At 40.3% G+C, this 15884-nt stretch overlaps 1 protein-coding gene across 5 annotated transcripts in view; it reads left to right on the top strand.

The window, feature by feature from the left end:
* Window positions 1–15884, top strand: part of ALKBH8 (alkB homolog 8, tRNA methyltransferase) — a 51173-nt gene that overhangs the window by 22569 nt on the left and 12720 nt on the right. For all 5 annotated transcript variants that reach the window (XM_075082265.1, XM_075082292.1, XM_075082259.1 and 2 more), the window contains one exon: window positions 12287–12393. In XM_075082265.1, coding sequence (XP_074938366.1) covers window positions 12287–12393 — 107 coding nt within the window. The remainder of the gene's footprint in view (window positions 1–12286; window positions 12394–15884) is intronic.

Here is a 15884-nt window from a genome sequence, read left to right as displayed (position 1 = left end):
AAAAAGAGATTGGATTGGCAGAACCAAAATGTGTCTTGACTCAAACGGAAGACGTGAATTTTAATCACTACAACCTAATGCTGAGTTCACAAGTTTGTTCAAATGAGTCTGATGGAATTCCTGAAATTTAACAGTGTGCTTTTCAGACCTGTAAAACGGGTTTAGTGAGCTGTAGCCTTCTTACAGTCATGGGCTTTATCGGTTCCTGAAGAACTTTGATTTACAGTGGTTTCTGTATCAGTTAGCTGGAAACCCAGAGGGACCGTATTTATAATTGTATCCCAAATTTAGTTGGTTTGTTCCATTTAAAGTGGTATTTCATTTTTGAAAACCACTGAAAAGCTTTTCCATGTGAAAGTTGTCCTGAGCAAAAGTTAAATGCATCAGGCTTCATAAATCTGTGCCTCCTGTTTGCATTTACTCTGTATAAATATGTCCTGTGTGTTTCTTTCTGTCCATGTCATACCATAATGTACTGTCATTGAGCTTGGATCAGAAAAAAGACCCATCAAAATCAAGGGAGAACTTTCTGTTGACATAATTGAGCATAGACTTGTGCCCTCTGAGATAAGCAACAAAGCCTGCAGCCCTCTGTGGGAATATTTATAGTAATCATAGTGTCTTCTTTGGGAAAGGTGCATATTCAGCAAACATACTGTTCTAAGTTTATGTTTCTGTGCTGGATATCTCTTCCCTGTTTGCACACAGGATTCTGTTCACAGATATCAATGTGTTCTGCTGATGTCTCTGCCCGATCAGTTATTTTAACCTTTGAAAGGATCTTGAAAACTCAGCTTTCATATAAATTGTTCAGAGGGAACTTGTCCTGCAATACCTAATAATAAACTAATGCAGACAAGCATTGTTTTCTCAGGTGCTGTAGGAATCTGCTAACCAGTCTTGATTTGCACTGAGATGCTACCAGAAGAGCATTTGGACAGAATTGCCCCCAGAACAATGTTACTCGTGTTACTTCTCTAGAAGCTGTTTGGCAGTGGTTTGTTGAGAAACGAGGCGGCAGCATGGAGATCTTGCCTTCTCTGCTACCTCCTCAGCTACTTGGGAGGAACAAAATCAAAGATAAGCTATGACAGAGCCTGTATTTTAAAATTTTATATGTAAAAATATTCTCTTTTTTTTTTCCTCCCCTTTAATCTTGGGGAGACATTAGTTTCCAGGTGCCTCTTTGTAGGAGTTGTCCCTGTGGTGAGTCTCCAAGGTCTGGCATTTACTACTGGTGGACCGCTACTGGGCAAACAGCTCTGCAAAGCTTTGTCTCCTGTCTCCCTTTTGTTGGATCCATACCAGCCTTCCTTCTTCTCCACAGAAGGAAACTTGTCATCTACCGTGCCTTTCCATAAAGCTGTTCCCCACTGTGCAAGGCCTAGTGAGTCCTAAATTGACTAGAATCCTACTTCAGTGCTGAGGAAGAAAGAAAGGGTGGGCAGCCTGTAGTTTGATTGGTGTGGGATCTCTGATCTGCAGAATATGCTGTGACTTGCCGAGATATTTCTGCTGGAGTTGGAAGTTGCCCTACTCCATTCTGTGTAGCAGTTTTATGTTTTTTTGCACATGGTCCATTATTTTCGCTGCTGAGAGGGAAGGCAGAACTGCAGCTCCTCCTGGTTTCTAACACTTTGTTTTCTTCCCAGTCAGTTGGTTGCTTGTTTCAGCATCCTGTTTTTCTTTGAGTTGTCAGTGTTGAGAAGGGCATGTTGGAAGAATGCTCTTGTCTCCTGAACTCCTTGGTGCAGTTGCATCAGCAGTGCACCTGAGGTGAATGTGGAAAGAGAGCCAAAAGAAACTGCAATTAGGAGGAATTTGAAAATTAAATCCAGTCAGTATCAAGTGGAAAAATACATAGAGATGCTATGAAAGATGTCATATAGTTCCAGTTAGTTTTCTCACAGTCATGCCAAAATCCTACACACTTCCTAAAGTGTTTGAAGTCTGCAGTAGGGCTTACGATTTTCTGACTGTGGTCATAGCTGCTAAATAATGAAGGAAAGCTTCTGCATAATTTCTTTACCAATTTGATTCTGTTTTAACAGAACCTGTTGTCTCCAGGCTATTTGCTGTTTCTGTAGTGTCCTTGTTTTGTATGCTGAGGCAGCATCATCTCATTTCCAATTCTCAGACGTCTGGCTGTTACGGCTTTACTGTGACACACAAATACAGATATTGAATTTTTCAGTGGAAACAAACTCTTGCTATTGCTAGAGATTTCTAATTGGTTTTCATGTGATAGGAAATAGGTAGATAGATAAAAATCTTTGAAAGAAAAATTAGATTATGATGCACAATATTGCTCTTTTTAAACTAAAACTTTTTTTTTGTCTTGTTCCACTTCATTCCCCCCATGTACCCTTCACTATGATACATGAACTACTTTTCAGCGGTGCTGGGATGAATTAGCTCTTTAAATACGAAAGTCCTATTTATTCCTGTGAAAAATGTAATCACTGACTAGAAGAAAACTAACAGGGCATTTAAATTTACATTTCAATTAATATTTTTACAACTGGAATGATTTTTGATTCAGGTTTTGGATTGTGACTCTTGAAATATAGTTCAGTACTTTTTTTATAGAAACCTCTGTACTGTTGTTTGAGTAGTTACTAACTTTTTTTAAAGACTTCTTAATCCTGCAAGAGGTTTATCAGTAGAAGTTATTTCTGTTCCCCATGTTATTTTTAGATGATCAGTACTTGATGTATGAAATGGAATCCTGGTGTCTGCCACAAATTAACAGCAAGCAGGCTGAACTCTGGGGCATTAAAAAGTCGTTATATTTAGCTGTTACATTTCAGCCATACTTCAGTTCTGGAATTCAATAAAGAAATCTAATTTCATTAGCCAGTGATGTCATCTCTATTGTCATAGGAGCCTATTTTAAGACTGGCAAATTTCATGTAGAAATGACAAGTAGTCAGTCAATAATAATAATCACAAGTAGTCCATAAGCGAAAAAACAGGCTTAACAAATTAAACTCCTGCTGTGGTGTATTGTCTGTCTTGGCTTTGAATTGGACTTCTTATAATACCAGTAAGTGCGGCAAATGGGCTTTGCAGTCTGCCTGCATTTATACTATCTTTACAAATCTGAGCATTTTGCATACTGCACTGTTTTCTTTCTGTTTTTCTTTCCAGCTACATGAATGTTTCAGAGTTTCTCCACAGACCTCTTGTTTCAGTAGAGTTGACACTGGAAATTTTCATTGAGGAACTGACAATTTAGAGCAGTTAAAAGTGTGCTGGAGCCGGAGCTGTCAAACCTGTGGTGCTGATACGCTTGACAAAAGGATTCTGAATCAAGGAAGGGAGAGGTGTATGCTGTTTCCAGAGAAGCAAGTAGGCAGCCAGCCTCTTGGTGCAGTGCAGGGGCAACGCAGGTGAAGCTCTGGTCTGTTTGCTGGGGCAGCAGAATAATGGTTGGAAGGAACCAAGGTTGATGGTGCAGCTGAAAGCAGGGAAAACTGGACACTTTACAGTTACTTTTGAGGTGTTCTTGTTCCTCATCCTCGTCTGTTACTGTGTACATCTCTCTGCAGCGCGTGTTCATACAAACCATTGTAAATTCAGGGCCAGATGCTGAAGCCCTGGTAGAGCCCTTTTTTATAACTTACAGCTGCATTATATGAAGACACTCATTGGGCTAATGAAGCAGATGAAGGGAATGACAGAAGAAAGAGATGACATTGCTTGTGATGAAAATCTGCAGTGTTGGAATACCACCTATCAAAACATGAAAATGTGTTTTTCCTTTTTGATTGTTTTACCTGCTTTAAAATAATATGTAGATTTCAGATGTGTGGTACTTCCGTGGGATAAAACATAGCAATTGTGTAAATTGATAAAACAGTTTTCTTCAAATGATTTTTAAAGAAATCTTTCTGTGTCATGCTGTGTTTTGAATGATACTGAAAGGCCCTAGGAGACATCATTAACCAAAAAGATGGCTTTTGGTTTTTTGGTTTTGGGTCTTTTTTTTGAGAGTTATATGCTTTTGACTGCTAAGGAATGACTTTTCTTTATGTCTTTAAGCCATTTCTTTAAATTCATGCTCAGATCTTTGTTCCTTAGTAGATTTCCCTTTTACAGTGAAGGCATAGAGGATTAAGAAACAAGCCATATGGTAGTTTCTATAGCAATAGATTAAAATCTGTGTCTTGTCAGCTCTTGTGAAGTATGATGCAAGAATTAGTTCGGTAAGGCACAGTTTGCATGTCCTGTATTCTGGTAATTCTCTGTTATTGTAATAGTATCTGGCACATTTGTTCAATGGAGTTGTGAAAAGGGCTAGTTGAACTTTATTTCAAACTCAGGCTGAATAAACTCATAATTTCATCCTTTTGAATTACAGATATTCAGCACTGGACTATTTCCATGCTACTTTCTCAGTATGTAGGGAGCAAGATTATAGTGATAATAGTGCAGAAAGAGGTTTTAATTAAGACAGGACTGTTTTAAACAGAGTTGAGGCATCTGATGAATCCGTACTTGGGTGCCTAATTTAATAGCTTGTTGTTAGTGGTATTCAGTCCAGGATTAAGACACTTATATTTTAGCGTTTACAAGTAGGTATGTACGTGTGCGGTGCATGCCTGAGCTCTGTAATCAATGGGGATTGAGTCATTCCTGCCTAGGGGATGATTGAGCTCACACTGAACTAGACAGCTAGTGTCTGGTTTCAGGTTTCAGTTACCTAACAGAATTTTTAAAAATCTATGTGCAAACATAGATGTCTTAATCTTGAACTGAATGCCTATTCCCACCCTATGATATACAGTTAGCTTGCATTCCTGTACTACAGCATTTCAAGCAGAAAGCTGAGACCTGCAGAAGAGAGTAAGGTCTGATGAACAACCCTGATGATTGTGGAGAGTGACGGAAGAGAGTTTTCCGTTATACAGGATGATGAACATGCAGCCTGTTTTACCCATGCCTTGACATACCCAGAACCTGTAAGGATTTGAACTATTGTACCACTGTGGTGGCACACTAGTACATGGTATGAGTGTACCACCCTGAATTTAAGTATTACAGGTCCTGTTTCCTGGAAATGAGTCTTGTTACTCTAGGTGTTATTCCACGTTTGGCAGTATTACTCAGCCAAGGGCTGGTTTGTCCTGTATCAATTGTTATTTATGTTACGTGGGGGCCTTATTCACAGTCCCTTACACTGCTTCTGTTCTGGAAAACTTGCAGTTAAAGGTTGTAAGGGTCGATGACAGGATGATAAATGTACAGGTAGGGTGGCATGGGTGAAGAGAATCCTGCTACATGTATTTGCAACCTTGGTAACATGGGAATTGCTGTTTATAGTGTGTTTCCACAGATATTTGTAAATGATCAATCATTTAAAAAGGTGATATGCTCTGTTTGAACCCTGAAGTGTTTCCTTTTCTACTTAGATATTGGAAATATCTTGAGAACTTGCAAGTTCTTAATGTGTGAAAGAATTACAGATATGCCACAGCACCACGTACACAGATGTGCACACCAGACACCTGTAAATGTCATCATGTGTGCATATAAAGTTGTACTTGTTACAGAACAGCTGAGTCTGTGTTGTAAAGACTTGTACAGTAGTTTCTTGGTAGACATTTGGTACAGCATTAAACGTGTAAATAAGGATTATTTACTTTCAGAACATAGAGTAATACATTAAGTGCAAGTCTGAGAAGATGTATTTGACAATGCAGAACTGCTTTCTTGTGATGGCTGGAGACCCCTAGGACAAGGATGTATAAGAGTCCTCCTGTGCTCTTCCATTGAACTGTACCCCATTAGAGAGCAAGTGATATAAATCTTGGAAATTTCCTTTCATTTGGGAAGGAAAATGCATGATTTCATACATTTGGGGTACATTCTGCCCTGGTATAGGTGGATGCAGTTCCCTGTATGTCAGTGTAGTAGCACCCGTGGATGTGAGGGAAGATGTATGACTGAAAGAATGGAAAATACTGCAGAGAAGGCTAAGTCAATAAAAGAAATTAAATTAAGACTAACAGCATTAGCCTCTTGCTTTCTGTGTCCTAAAAGACTTTAAGCTAAGAGCTAGGGAGGCTATTTATTAAAGGATGAAAATGGAATGTTAACGAAATTGAATAAATTGGATGTGTTGAGAACTTGCTTGAGTCTTTGTCTCTGGATGCACAAAAGGGCAGCATCAAGGTCATATGCTGGGGTTAGACAGCATTTTCCGGAAAGGAAAAATTTATACCTGTGGTGACAGAGGGAACCAGTGGTAACGCAACTATTGCCTTTTACTGTAGGGACTGAAAGTCTTTTATGTAAGAGTCTAATATTCAACACTGAGTTTTAGCACAGGTAATGGTCTGGAAAGGTGCAAAGGCCACAGGTAATGTCCTGACATACAAAAGAAACTTGATACTTTTAGAGTTAGTAGAAATTGACATATTTGATGGGTAGTTTTTAATGGATCAGGTTTGTTGTGTTCCTCTTTTAGTCTATGTTCTATCAGCAAGGTTAAACAGTCACCCTGTATTTATAAAGAGGTTTTTGAAACAAAGAAGAGTCAGCCTGAGAAGTCGTGTGAGTGAAGCGTAAAAATTGGGAACAGCAGGGAGAGACCCTGGGGTGGGAACAGGAGCAGTCAAAAGTTGGTGTGACGCTGCCAGAAGTCCCACCAACATCCCAACCTCTGCTGAGGCTGGGCAGAACAGCCACCCTGTTAGACACCGCAAAGAACTGATGTCCAGCTGGTGGGGTGATAGCATGGAGTGCTGCAGTGGAGACACACATCCAGAGTGCCTCTTTGTGAGCCTGGGGGGCCTTTGTCACTGGAGTGTGCATGGGGAGCACCCATAACTCACAGGACAGATGTACAAGTAGGGGAGCCCCCATTGCCAGGAGAGGGGTGAGTGCTGGTGGCCCATGTGGCCTCTGAAGAGGTGGTGTGCACGTAACTCTGGCATTAGAGCTTTGGGGGATTAGTCTCGAAGGCTATTTTGAAATCTGTAGGCATTTATTAACATTTTGTATCATCTTTTGTTCAGCAATGTAGGTGTACCCAGAGTAGCTGAATTTTAGCACTGCAGTTATTCTTCAGTGGCAACGATCACTGACAAGGCACAGTAGAGCATTTAATGGCATATCTCAGCTCTCCTGCTCAGTGTTGTGCTGGCTGAAACACTTCTAATAACTTGGATTTGGTCAACCTCAAGAAATGCATCCCTGGGTACAAAAGGAGAGTGGTGTATATTAGAGCTAGCTGTGACGAGGCCTGCAGAAGATTGGAAGCTCCTCCATCCAACAGGAGTTAGCTTGGAAATTGCAGTTTTCCTCTTCTTGTGCGCTACCTGAATTTTGTAAACAGTGCAAACGAGAATTTGTATCATGGAGTCAATGGCATACATAATAGCTAGGAGAGATACTAGCATGCTGTTCCGTGGATACACTCTTCATGGAGTTATCAAGAAAATCATAATAAGGTGAGACCTCAGAGAGAGAAGAATTAAGTACGGTCTGTATATTGAAATAATTTTTAAACGTTCCTGTGCTAGACTTCAGCTAAGAGGAAGAAATATATAGATACTTAAAACGACACAGAAAATTCAGGAAGATAGTAATGCATTGCATAGATGGAAAGTTGAATACAGTTTTTGAAGAAAGAAAACCTAGTAGGTATATTAAGCATCTAACTAGCATCAGCATGGTGCCTAAGTAGATAAGCAGGCTTAGCAAAAGATGGTATGCTTGGCATAAATCTGATATGGGAGAGGCCTGTGCATGTGTTGGGAGATTTTTGAGGTAGGCAGTACTGAAATATTTCATCACCATTGCCAACATTGCACTCATTTTCTGTAGTATGGCTAGAGACCATGATATAGATGTAAATATCAGCATAGGTTACTTAAGATAAATTTCGTATGACATGGTTTATTCAGATAAGATAATCCCATTCTTTTTTCCCTGAAAATTCAGCATTTTTGTGAATTCCAAATTTTGGAATTTAGCATGTTTTTTGCAGTGAAAGGCAGTGTGTATTACTGATTGATTGTCTGTGTTCTGTGTAAGTCAGCAGGCTCTTGTCTCTGCATAGAGCCTCACTGTGTTGTTCAAGCTCCATATGTGGGCTTTAAATCTCCAAGCTGTCTTTGAAGTAGACATTCGTTTTCATCTGTTTTACATGTGGGAAACTGCTACGTAGGCTGATAATGTGTCTTTGCTCTCGGAAAATTCAGTAAATAACGTCAGAGACTTGAGAACCATTCTACCTTGCACTGTTTTTTAGCTCTAGAGTATGTTTAGTCTAAGGGAGTCTATTAACATCAAATACAAATTGCCTCAGAGACAAAGCTTAGAAAAATGATGTTGTCGTTCCATGCTGTAGCTGTGAAATCCTTATTGATGTTGTCCTTGTAGTCCCCTTGCATTATTTCTGTCTTGTCTTTGCATTGTTACTTATTTAATAGACCAATCAGTCACCTCCATCCTCGTGGTCTTTCATGAAGTGCAGTACCACTGCACTGGAAGGTGGTGCAGACTTCTCGTTCTCTGAGGAGTTACAAAACCCCATACTTTCCTCGCTTTTTCTTTTAAGCTGGATTCTTTTCTGGTTTTTGTGTTTTGCTGTATTTTATGCCACAGGAACAATGTTCATGATGTAGGTGTCATTTTGCTTTGATGTTTAGCCATCCTTGAAAGCTGTTTACTGCTTTGTATGCTCCTGTGTCATGAGCACTCTCTCAGATAACCTGGCATCACGACAACATATTTAAATCCACAAGTAGGTATAATTAGATGTTTATTTCTTTCAAGTTTTTTGCTGTATATATAGAGACACACTTTTTCCATAATGCAAAGAAAGACAGTAAAAGTTGTATAAGATCAAAGTATCAGCTATTTTTATTTTTGAATTTAATCCCTGGATGATGCGCCATGGGCTAGCTGGAAATTTGATCTTTATTGACTCTGCCACCTAAGAGAAAAAAGAAAATAGGTAAAAACGAAAATAGTAATTGGAAATAGCTCCTGTGGAGCAAAACTGTCATGAAGCAGATTGATTTGGCAGCGGCAGAGTTGCTTTATTGATTGTGAGTCCTTAGTAAATTAAAAAGAGGACCAAATGCGTTAATCTTTTGTGTGTGTGTGTGTGTGTGTGTGTGACAGTGACAATTTAGAATGTTCTGCCAGGATAAAGATACATATAGGAGTGTGGGAATGTTATCTCCTTTAGTCAGTAATAGGCTTTTCAGAGATAGGAACGGAGTTCTTCAAAAAACTCTTCTGGGTTAAATGTTCTTTACTGTAGACAAAGAATTAAAGAAATACAGTTGCTTGGTTTTTTAAGTGTTCAGGTGCAGTTATTTTAGATAAATGAAGCATAGGAATTGCACTAACTTTCTTCAGATGTTCAGTGAGTTACTTAAATTTGAGTCTTTGAATTGCAATGTCAAATCTATTGTTAATAGAAAGAGTGCAAAACTTTAATATATTCTAGCTGAGGATCCCCGTCTGCTTCGTAATCAAAAGTCAGTTTTGGATTTGGATCTTTGACTCTTCCAGTTACTGCTAATTGTTTAATGTCATTGCCCATTTGCAAGTAAATTAATCCTTTATTTATATTTTTCTGCCCAAATCATGACTGCTTGTTATAAGGATGATATTCATTTAGAAGGGGAGCAGCCACACAACATGAGACGATAATATAGAAGCTTTTCCTTCACAGAAAAGGAGGGGGCAGGGACAGAGCTGGGATCATGTGCTGGTGAGGACTAGACCAGGCAGCTGTTACATACAATAGGTAATCTGCTTTTCAGCCTCAAATTTTGCACCATCAGAAATTTGTTTCACATCTTTCTTGTTGGCTTAGCATAGCTGAAATTCAGCCAGGAGGACATGCTCTCCTCTTCTACAGTCTGCTATTTTCCTGCCGCTTCTGTCTGAAAATCCGGCTACCAGGGATAGTTTTGTGGCCTCTCATTCCCAGCGTGCTGTCTGTTACAGAATGCTCTGGACTGCTGCTATTTTGGATGCACAGTTGTTAACAGGACAGGGTTTGAGGAGCATCTTCTGCGAAGAGACTCTGGGGGCCATGCAGTTGGTGGGGAAAAAGGAACTGGAGATGCATGAGGTACTGCAGCAGAGAAGGCAGGGAGCTGGAGGAACTGTTTCCCACTGCTTCATGTAGAGTCCCCCAGCCTGGTGCACAGAGAAGTGAAAGGGAATGAGATCGTCTTCTAGGGCCTGGAGGGAGATGGGAACTGAAGTGTAGGAGACCCCATAGAGCTGGCAATCATTGACTCTTGGAGAAAGTACTGTACTTGAACATCATCTGCAAGAACAGGGCTTTGTAGCTATTGCTGACACAGAAAGAGGGAGAGTGGGGTAACTGAGCCTCCAGGAAGGAATCTGGACAGTGTCATGTTCAGTTTATTCTGCCATACTTCTGAAGAACCCAGTCTCTATCTTGTCCCCTCACACCTGTACCCCAACAGCAGTGAGCAAAAGACAGCCTGAGATACCATCGTGCCCATTTCATCTGACCACTTCACTCCCCACTTACTTTCTTCTCATGCCTTTCTTTTCTTTACTTGCTGGTCCTGATCAGTCATCCTCTGGTTTCTTTGCCGTGTCAGAGAGCTACATCTTTTTACCGAGGTTTGCACCTAGTCATGCTTTACGGGACAGCCTCCCCATCAGATCTATGAAGCCACTGTGTTTTCTTCTTCACCCTATGCTTCTTTGAGGATACTTCGAAGAAACTGCTACGTGCAAGAGAAGGAGTATATGAGCAGGTGGCTGCCATTCATCTATTTTTGTAGCTATTGAAGTGTGTCATAATCATTAATCAGAGCTTATATAGGTAGGCTTTATTCGTGTTCCCCCATATCTCTCTTCCCCTTTCACCCCTACTGTTTGTCACCCTGCTCATTTCTTACCATAAATTTGGATAGCTCAACAGAAGCTGTGTCATTCTATGTGGGTGGTACTAGACCGTAAATAATTTTTTTTGTAAAAATGTAAATGCCACCTGTAGTTTGCTCCAGTGTGCGCAACATTAAATAGTAAATGTTGTAAGTGGTAATTTGTAGCATTTAAGTCTTGCTTATTCAGTCTCTGTCTTGTCGGTTTTTTGTGCTGAATGGCTGATTATGGTACCACTGTTTTCTCTTTGTTAAATGCATCTGTATGCAGAAGCAGAACTGCTTAATTTGTTTCGATTTGGCATACTGTAGTAAGTCTGCTTTTAAATTGCACACTTAGTAGGTTACAAATCAGGTGGCAGCATTTTCATGGTGCTAATTCGTGAGTGTAGCTGGAACTGCTGACTTGAATAGTTTTTGACCACTTTTCTTTTTTGGTAGGTCTTCTGTAACTCATTTGGCTTGCTTAAATGACCTGCTGCTTATTTTCCACAGCAAGAGTTTCTCTCGTTTGGGAAGTGTAAAAGGATAACATTCCTAGCCCAAGTAGAAGCAAAATGTAGCACTGCCATCTGGGCTGTGAAATTGGAATAAAGCTGAAAGCGTTACCTCAATATATTGCCATGGTTAGAAGACAGGTGGCAAATAATAAAAGCATGGTCTGGTAGTTGGCATGTTAGTGAGGATCTTGGGGGACTGCATGTGCTTGTTGTGCTGCAAACCTCCAGGAATGTGGGCAGGTTGGAAAGTATTTCTCTCACGTAATACTGGTTATCTAAATGTTACGTATCTACTCTGAGTTAATTGTCTCAGCTTAATCCGCTGTGAATGGAGAGGCATTTCCTGAGGGCACAGGGTCATTCCACATCCTTTAGCTCTACATTTTAGACTAGGATGAATCACTCTGTGGAGATGCTTGTCTTCACAAAAAGCCAGTAGCTGACTGCCTTAGCCCAGGTACCTAACTTTCAGATGCCTGAGTTACAGCAAATGAGCCTTCTCTTCCCCTTATGCAGTTGCCTTTATTTGAAGGGTAGTAATCCTTTTCTACCTCTGAGGTACACACAGAGATTAAATGGTGCTACTGTGTTCTCACAAAGAAAGCTATTACTGTGAAAAGAATATATATACATATATTTCTAGTATTTTGATTATCTATATATACACATATATTTGCCTGAGATTTTTGAACGTAGTGCTGAAAGGGAGAAATCTTAAGGACAGAGACTTAGAGGCTCTTGCATGCCTAGCAAATATGTAGCTGTGTTGTGGTGATATTCTGATGAATGGATTGAAAAGGCAAACAAAGCTAAGACTTCAGAGTGCCTGGCATGTATGTGAAGCTCTGTAAGTCATGCTCATTCGTTGTGGCTGGTTTTGTTTCTTTTTAGATTGTGATGGATTTCAAACACCCTGACGGCCATACAGTGGCAATTATGCTGCCCCGATGCAGTTTATTGGTGATGGCTGGAGAATCCAGATACCTGTGGACGCATGGGTATGTGCAAGAGTCCCTACATTGCTGATAATAGAAGAATAATATATGTTGTTTGTTTGCTTTGTTAACGACATTCTGTATTTAAAATTGCTCTGAAAGAAATCAAGTCAAGTTTTATAACTGTTATACAAATCCAGTCCTCTGCTTAGATGCTGCTCAGGTTAAATTGAAAAAAGTGGGATTTTAGAAAGCTAATTGCTGGTCCCTGAGCTGCAGTTTCCTGCTGCTGTCACAAGTGAAGTTTTGCTCAGAAATCACTCTCACGTCTGCGGTGTGAAAGTCCTCAATGACTCTGAGCTGGCAAGGAGTTGATTGTAGTGCAATTAGCTTCACCATTTCCTTTCTCTCTTTCAGCCCACAGCTTTTCCCATTGGATCACATATGCCAAAGGCTTTAGAGAAGGGCTGGTTTAAGAGGGTGATTTTCACTGCACAGAGGGCATGAGAATGACAAAGGGGAGTCTTCCTGAGATCTTCCCGGCTGCTTTAGGGACACTTTAACTACTGATAAGGCTGCATTGTACTGAGCAGGTTTGGGATCCTGGGAAAGAGTTCTTGAAATATGTCTTGAGGCTTCGCTTATTGTAGAGTTTAAATACATGCTTTTTAAATGATGCACCACTGGGAGATACAATAGGAGCGCTGAAATTGGTGAAAAGGCTAAACCTTGGCGAGCTTTGAGAGTGAAAGTAGTGCATTTCTTCAAGAGAATGTGGAAACCCTCATATTAGAAACCCTCATATTGGACAGAAATGTCCATGGTAAATGTTTCTTCCTTTGTTTGACCCAAGCCATCACTGGTTACAGCAGTCAACTGGAGACACTAATTATGTTCTGTGTAAATCAAACATCAAATCTTTTTATTGGCAGAAGATTTTCTGCCTTTTAATTTTACTGATTAATTTGTATTATGAAGAAGAGTGAACATGAACTCCCCAATGACCTTTACATTGGTCATTTTTATGGAGCACTTATACCACTTGTATATTCCTTCATTAAATTAAATAGTTGTAAAAAGCACCTTGTACTCCTGACGTGCATCATTATAGAAGCCCAGGGCAGTGAAGTCCTTTGTTTTTTGGTATACAAGACTGAACACTGATACCAGCATTATAAGCTTCTTGTTCTATCCTGTCAAACACTTTCATTTGCCTTTTGGAAAGGTTATCTACAAGTCTGAGGACACTGTGCGGTTTCCTTGTCAGTGATGCTGCTGGCCTGGGGAGCCCCCAACCCTGGGGATCAGGCAGCTCCGTGGGGCTGGGCTGAGGCCAGGTTAGGATGCCAGCCTGTGGGTCAAGGCCTGGATCAGTGGCCATGCACAAATACAGCTGGGGATGCATTGGGGGCTATGTGTAGCTTGGGCAAGGCCCAGTGAGACAGCCTTCGTTTAAAAGGAGCTCCCAGGGGAAGGAGACAAGGTCCTTGCTCAGGCTTCTGGCTGTGTTTATGACAGCTTTCTCCAAGGTCAGCAGCACTGCTTTTTCCAAGTTGGCCCTGGGCAGCCAAACTCCCAGGAGGGGGAGCAGGTCACTTGCAGTACTTGCCAGCAGGCATTCAGGTTGGGGCAATGTACCTGCCTACTCAGAACTGGAAAGAGATTGTTACTTAACTCACTTGTACTTTCAAATGATGGTTGTCTTTTGAGAACAAATGACATAAACTACACTTAAAATGAAGATCCCAGATCTGTCTACTCATGCATACGTTATTCCTGTCCCAGTGCTTGTCCACCTTCCCTAAATATAGGTTTTCCATTTATTTTTAAAAGCAATAGTGGGTCAGGATACTCAGCTGGAGTAAACTTTCCATCATGCTAGTGAAGCATACTATTGTAATCAGCAAGATTAATCATTCAGTGAGCAAGTGTAGTTAATTCACTTGCATACATAATGTCAGAATGTATTGAACATCACTTGTGATGCCTTTTATCTACTCCTCAGAAGTCAAATTAGAGAGCAAAATGTTCAATTTTGGAATTATTTTGGAAATGTTTTCAGAGTGTATATTTAGATGCCAGGGCAATGAGAGGCTTCATTTTGACCCTGTTAATCGAAGTGCACAGGAAAATGTTCTTTGTTTGGTTCTGTCTGAAAGAGAAACAAACTATACAGTGTCATCAAGGAGAGCAAAAGATTTGTGCTTTTTCTGTCTCATAGGTGAAAGCAAAATTATAGCTTTTCTGGTGAGGTTCATTTGTGAGGTCTTTTTCTGATGAGGTTCATTTTTGGTTGGGTAACCTGGCAAAGCACCATTCCTGACACTACAGTAGTAGAACAAATCTGTGCCAAGCAAGATGTGCAACATTTTATTTCTGACATTGGGAAGCCTGTTTTTAGCCCAGCCTTTGTCTGGAGTTCATGCTTGTAGTATAGGCAAAAGGAAGTTATGTAGGTTGAAACTAGAATCTTGAAAAAGAAGACTTATTTCTGAAAATATTAGCTGCTATGCTTAGCTTATTGCTGCAGGTACAAAAGAAAATCAAATAGAAAATCTGCAAGCCCAGGATTTGAAGTTCTCCTGTCCAGGGAGTCTTGCTTGTCTTCAGCTGATGATTTCATCATAGCTTCATTATCTGCTGTGAACAAGATTGCTCTTTATTAGATCCCATCCTTTCCATGACTGCCTTTGGGGCTGCACCATGTCTCCTTTTTGCAACATCTAGATGGAGCATCAATGTGCTGCTTCCTGATTTCCAGACAGAAACGGCCTGCCCTCTTTTTCCCTGTGGCTCAGAGATCAGCTTCCCTGTGGTAGGAAAGATGGCATACAGCAAAGTATGGGAATGCTGATCAGACTGCAGGCTGCCTTCTCAGCATTCAGATCATTCTTCTTGGTTAAGTATAGGCACTGGTCAACGGTTTCATGTGACCTGCAAAAAAGTTTCAATAGAAATTTGAGATGAGACTGAATGCTCTGTTTTATTAGAAGATGTAAGCACTTTTTCCCCCTTTCTGGCTTAACCAATGAGGGTTAAACTCAGCCAACCAATATGGAAGTCAGTTTTATACCAAGAGTTTGTCCTGCAGGGAGTCAAGTACTTTGAAGTCAGCAGCTCTGAAGGGGCTTCACTGAGAGGACAATTCCTTAGAGATTTTTTTTCCTTGAGGAAGTTTCTGCATTAATCTACTTGATGACGTAAGTTCAGGAAGTGTTTCAGTGTGACAGTAACAGCTTTTGAAGTGCTGAGCTATTTCCCCGAATAGTTTCCATTTTTTTCTGAGAGTATCTACTTTTTCCCGCGTGCAGTTGTTGGGAAGCCACACGTGGGTGCAGCTGTTTCTCTTCCCTCATGTTGTGTTTTGCATTTTACTTCCTCATTTTCCTCTTCTCAACTTTGAGAGATCGATTTGTAGAGCTATTAAAAATTCCTGGGTTTGGTACTTTTTCATAGTTAAATCTCTTCATACAATTATTTGAAACATTTCTAACCCCAAAAAAGTTCCAAATCACTTTCATTTTATGATTTTTGTCCTTGCAAAGAAACTTCTT

Source organism: Phalacrocorax aristotelis, chromosome 1, assembly GCF_949628215.1.
Source record: "Phalacrocorax aristotelis chromosome 1, bGulAri2.1, whole genome shotgun sequence".
NCBI classification, from domain to species: domain Eukaryota; kingdom Metazoa; phylum Chordata; class Aves; order Suliformes; family Phalacrocoracidae; genus Phalacrocorax; species Phalacrocorax aristotelis.
Note: the sequence above shows the minus strand (reverse complement) of the source record. Positions and strands in the feature narration are given on the sequence as shown.